The sequence below is a fragment of the Oncorhynchus clarkii genome, unplaced genomic scaffold (genome assembly GCF_045791955.1).
Source record: "Oncorhynchus clarkii lewisi isolate Uvic-CL-2024 unplaced genomic scaffold, UVic_Ocla_1.0 unplaced_contig_1658_pilon_pilon, whole genome shotgun sequence".
Classification (NCBI taxonomy): domain Eukaryota; kingdom Metazoa; phylum Chordata; class Actinopteri; order Salmoniformes; family Salmonidae; genus Oncorhynchus; species Oncorhynchus clarkii.
In genome coordinates this window covers 4,550-7,763 of record NW_027261071.1, presented here as the reverse complement: position 1 = coordinate 7,763, position 3,214 = coordinate 4,550, and the positions used below count along the sequence as shown (strand labels likewise).

Here is a 3,214-nt window from a genome sequence, read left to right as displayed (position 1 = left end):
GAGACACGTGTGTTGTCGCGCCACGGATGGCAGTTTGTCTCAGTCTGAAGGCTGACGGTGAAATATTATTCTCAGAACAGCAACAGCTTCTAGATTTAGCCCAGGAAATAGGGGTGAGAAGTTCACTGGCTGTTGAAGGGTTGAGACAGGCAACACTACACACAGCTATTGAACACACATCTGCTGGTGATTTAAACGGCACATTTTCACCCCGCAAGCTGTTTCTATGCGCTACAGAGCAGGAAATCACACGAGGTGCTGTTCATTTGAAATGGAATGTATATTTCAGAAGTATGAAAATAGCTCTCACATCAAAATAAAACCCCAACTGAATAACAGTAACTTTGTAAAAAAAAAGGACCCATGTGTTAACGTGAGGACAACCCTGACACACCTGGGGGTGGTGTGAGGGGGCAACTCAACAGTCAGTCTCAGCATAGCTTCCTCAGGAAAGATGGTGATGAATTTTTAGCCTAATGACTTGCTCTTGGCAAAACTGGTTGAAAATAAGTCCTTTTGACCACTTTTGCCATTGAAATGATGTATTTTCAACCAGTTTTGCTCACTAGGATACCTTTCTATCAGTTGCCACTGAAAAGGACTGCAGTTTCTAATCTGTACAGATTTAAGACTCCCAAAAGAATATGCAGCATTGGCACATGTTGCTTCCTAAAGTCAAACCATATTCCATAGTTGTAATGCAAATGTAACATGGGCGCCATATCTGGCACGAGGATAATCACAAAAAGTGAGATTTATGGAGAAATCAAACAAATAAAAGATTTGTCAACATCTCCTTCATCATTGAAGCATCCTGCCATTTTTACAGTCAACTACACTTGGGAGGAAAATGCAACTATACCGTATAAGTCTTTGGTTCAATAAAAGAATGAGGATGTGTATCATGGCCACAGATTTACAATAGGATGTGCTACTCACACCTCTAGAAATAGTAGAAGGGAAAGGAAAGGACTCTGGTACATCCTTAAAGGTGTAACACAATCAACCATCCCACCAGGATCACAACGATACTGAGGCTTATGTCCAATCATAACAAAACATTACACTGTCCTACGGAATCTCCAAGCACAGCTTTCAGTTTCAACTCCAGCAACAACCACACTGTACATTAGGCAATGACACTGTTAAGATAAAAACATATATACACAATCTAATAAATAAGAAGGGGTGGCAGAGAATCGCCCGTTAGAATACAGCTGTTTTCACTCGTGCTGTAGCAGAGGCCTTAGCTTTGTCCATCAGTGTCCATCTGTCTCAAATAAAGAGTCTCTAATGAAAAATAGGACTGAGAAAAGACTGCTGCTGTTGTCGGGACCGAACAACAGTTAAATTATGAGATGTTTTCTGCGGGGTGTGACGCTCCTTTTGTGAGGCCGGGCAGATGCAGCCGGAGTCCATCGATCCCTCCTCTGAATGTCCAATTAACCTGCGGATACAATAAATTAGACGATCTCAGAGGTGGCAGTGCATGACACAAGGAGAAGAGGAACCTCTGTAGGCTACACCTGAACATAAATAGCTTGGCTTTCTTGAGCTGCGTTTAAACATGCAGCCCTATTCTGATCTTTTGCCCAATTAATGGGAAAAGATGAGAATTGGTCTGCCTGTGTAATCGCAGCCTAATGGCTCCAAAGAATGTTTAGAAGACAGTGACAGCACTGACAGTGTTTGAACCCTTACTCTAAAATTAATATAATATTAAACCATTTCATTAAATATTAGTTATTTTTAGGCACAATTAAGTGCCGATGGTAACTGGACCATAATATGCCTACCAATAATAATAAATTGTAGGCTAATAATAGTGAATAATAAAACATTAAAACGTAATTAGGCAAAAAGTAAAGACCTATAATATTTGCAAGCTCTCTTTGTTGCATTGGCAAATGTAGTATATTTTTTATGTAATAGACTGTAATTGAGGAGGCTACAAGCATCTGGAACAATGCATGCTTATTTAACAGCATCAAAGCTTCCCCTGCCGACGTCGCCGTGCGTAAACCCATGTTTACGGGGTAGGTGAGCCTCATATCCTGAGCCTTGTGTCAAATATCAAACGTTGCCGGGGAATGTATATCCAAGCAATTTCCCAGCAGAGGATTTCCACTCTTAGGCGGCTAAGTAGTAATTAGTAATCAAGCCTGCTAAGACCTCTCTCGGATGTCTTACCGCACGTCGAATGTCCGAGGCGCAGGTCACGCAACGTTTGGAGAGCTCCGAATAATTTTCTGTCCCGGGAGCTGAACAACGAGGAGCTGCTGTTTCTGTCTGGTAGACTTCACCGCCAGGATGGCCTGCCTGTTTTTGTATTGCACCATCTGCAAAGTTATCTCGGCGTTCCAGCCCTCGTCCTGTGGACACCTGAAATCGATCTCCTTGCCCTCCGACATGACCACGGTGAAGTAGATGTATTTCCCTTTCCTCTCGACGCAGTCCACAGTTTTCATGTTGGAGAAGTGCAGCTCCTTGACTTTGCCAGTGTCTCCGCCGCCGTGGTGGTTGTAATGGTGCGGGTGGTCGTGCTGCTTCGGCGGGTGAAGCAGAACCCCGTCCTCCGTGAGGACGCAGTGCTTCTTCTTCCACAGCTGCAGCAAACCGTCGCTTCGCTTCTCCAGAAGCCCCTCTTTCAGCACCTTGCCGCCGTTCTCCAGCATCTTGAGAAAACGCCCCAATTTCCTCAGCAAATGCAAACACTTCTTCTTCTCCTTGCCCGTAGAGGTAAAGGCATCGGATGCTGAAATGGTCACTGCAGTGAGTGGGTTACTATGTGCTGTGGAACTCGTGGATGTGTGTGCAGGGTATTTGATACTAGTCCGTCGGCAGCGGTCGCTGGTGTGACTGATACGCACAGTTTGATTGGGGTTTCTCGAGCTTGTGGACCGCCCCCTGAGTGACATCCAGCGGAAAGAGGACTCATGTGTCAGAGGGCCTCTCCAGCACAGTGCAGCGAGGATCAATTATATATTGATAGTATTTTGGAAATCAAATGGGCCTATACAATTGAACTAAGAACTCAAGGCGAGTGAATTTCTTGAGTCAAGTATACAATGCCTTCAGAAAGTTCTCAGCCCTTGACTTATTCCACATTTTGTGTTACAGCCTGAATTCAAAATGGATGAAATTTATATTTTTCCCTCACCCATCTCCACACAATACCCCATATTGACAAAGTGAAAACATGTTTTTAGAAATT

General features: G+C 43.9%; 1 protein-coding gene across 1 annotated transcript; it reads right to left on the bottom strand.

Moving 5' to 3' along the window:
- Positions 1-264: 264 nt before the first annotated feature.
- LOC139404552 (pleckstrin homology-like domain family A member 1) lies at positions 265-2,986 on the bottom strand. Its single transcript, XM_071147251.1, has 2 exons — positions 2,191-2,986; positions 265-1,447 (listed from the first exon to the last, which is right to left on the bottom strand). Exon 1 carries the CDS (start codon positions 2,916-2,918, stop codon positions 2,217-2,219), a length of 702 nt encoding a protein of 233 aa, XP_071003352.1. The 5' UTR covers positions 2,919-2,986; the 3' UTR covers positions 265-1,447; positions 2,191-2,216.
- Between the last annotated feature and the right edge of the window lie 228 nt (positions 2,987-3,214).

Excerpts from the sequence above, each read along its gene's own strand:
- LOC139404552 (XM_071147251.1), bottom strand. The coding sequence starts at position 2,918 with ATGTCACTCAGGGGGCGGTCCACAAGCTCGAGAAACCCCAATCAAACT.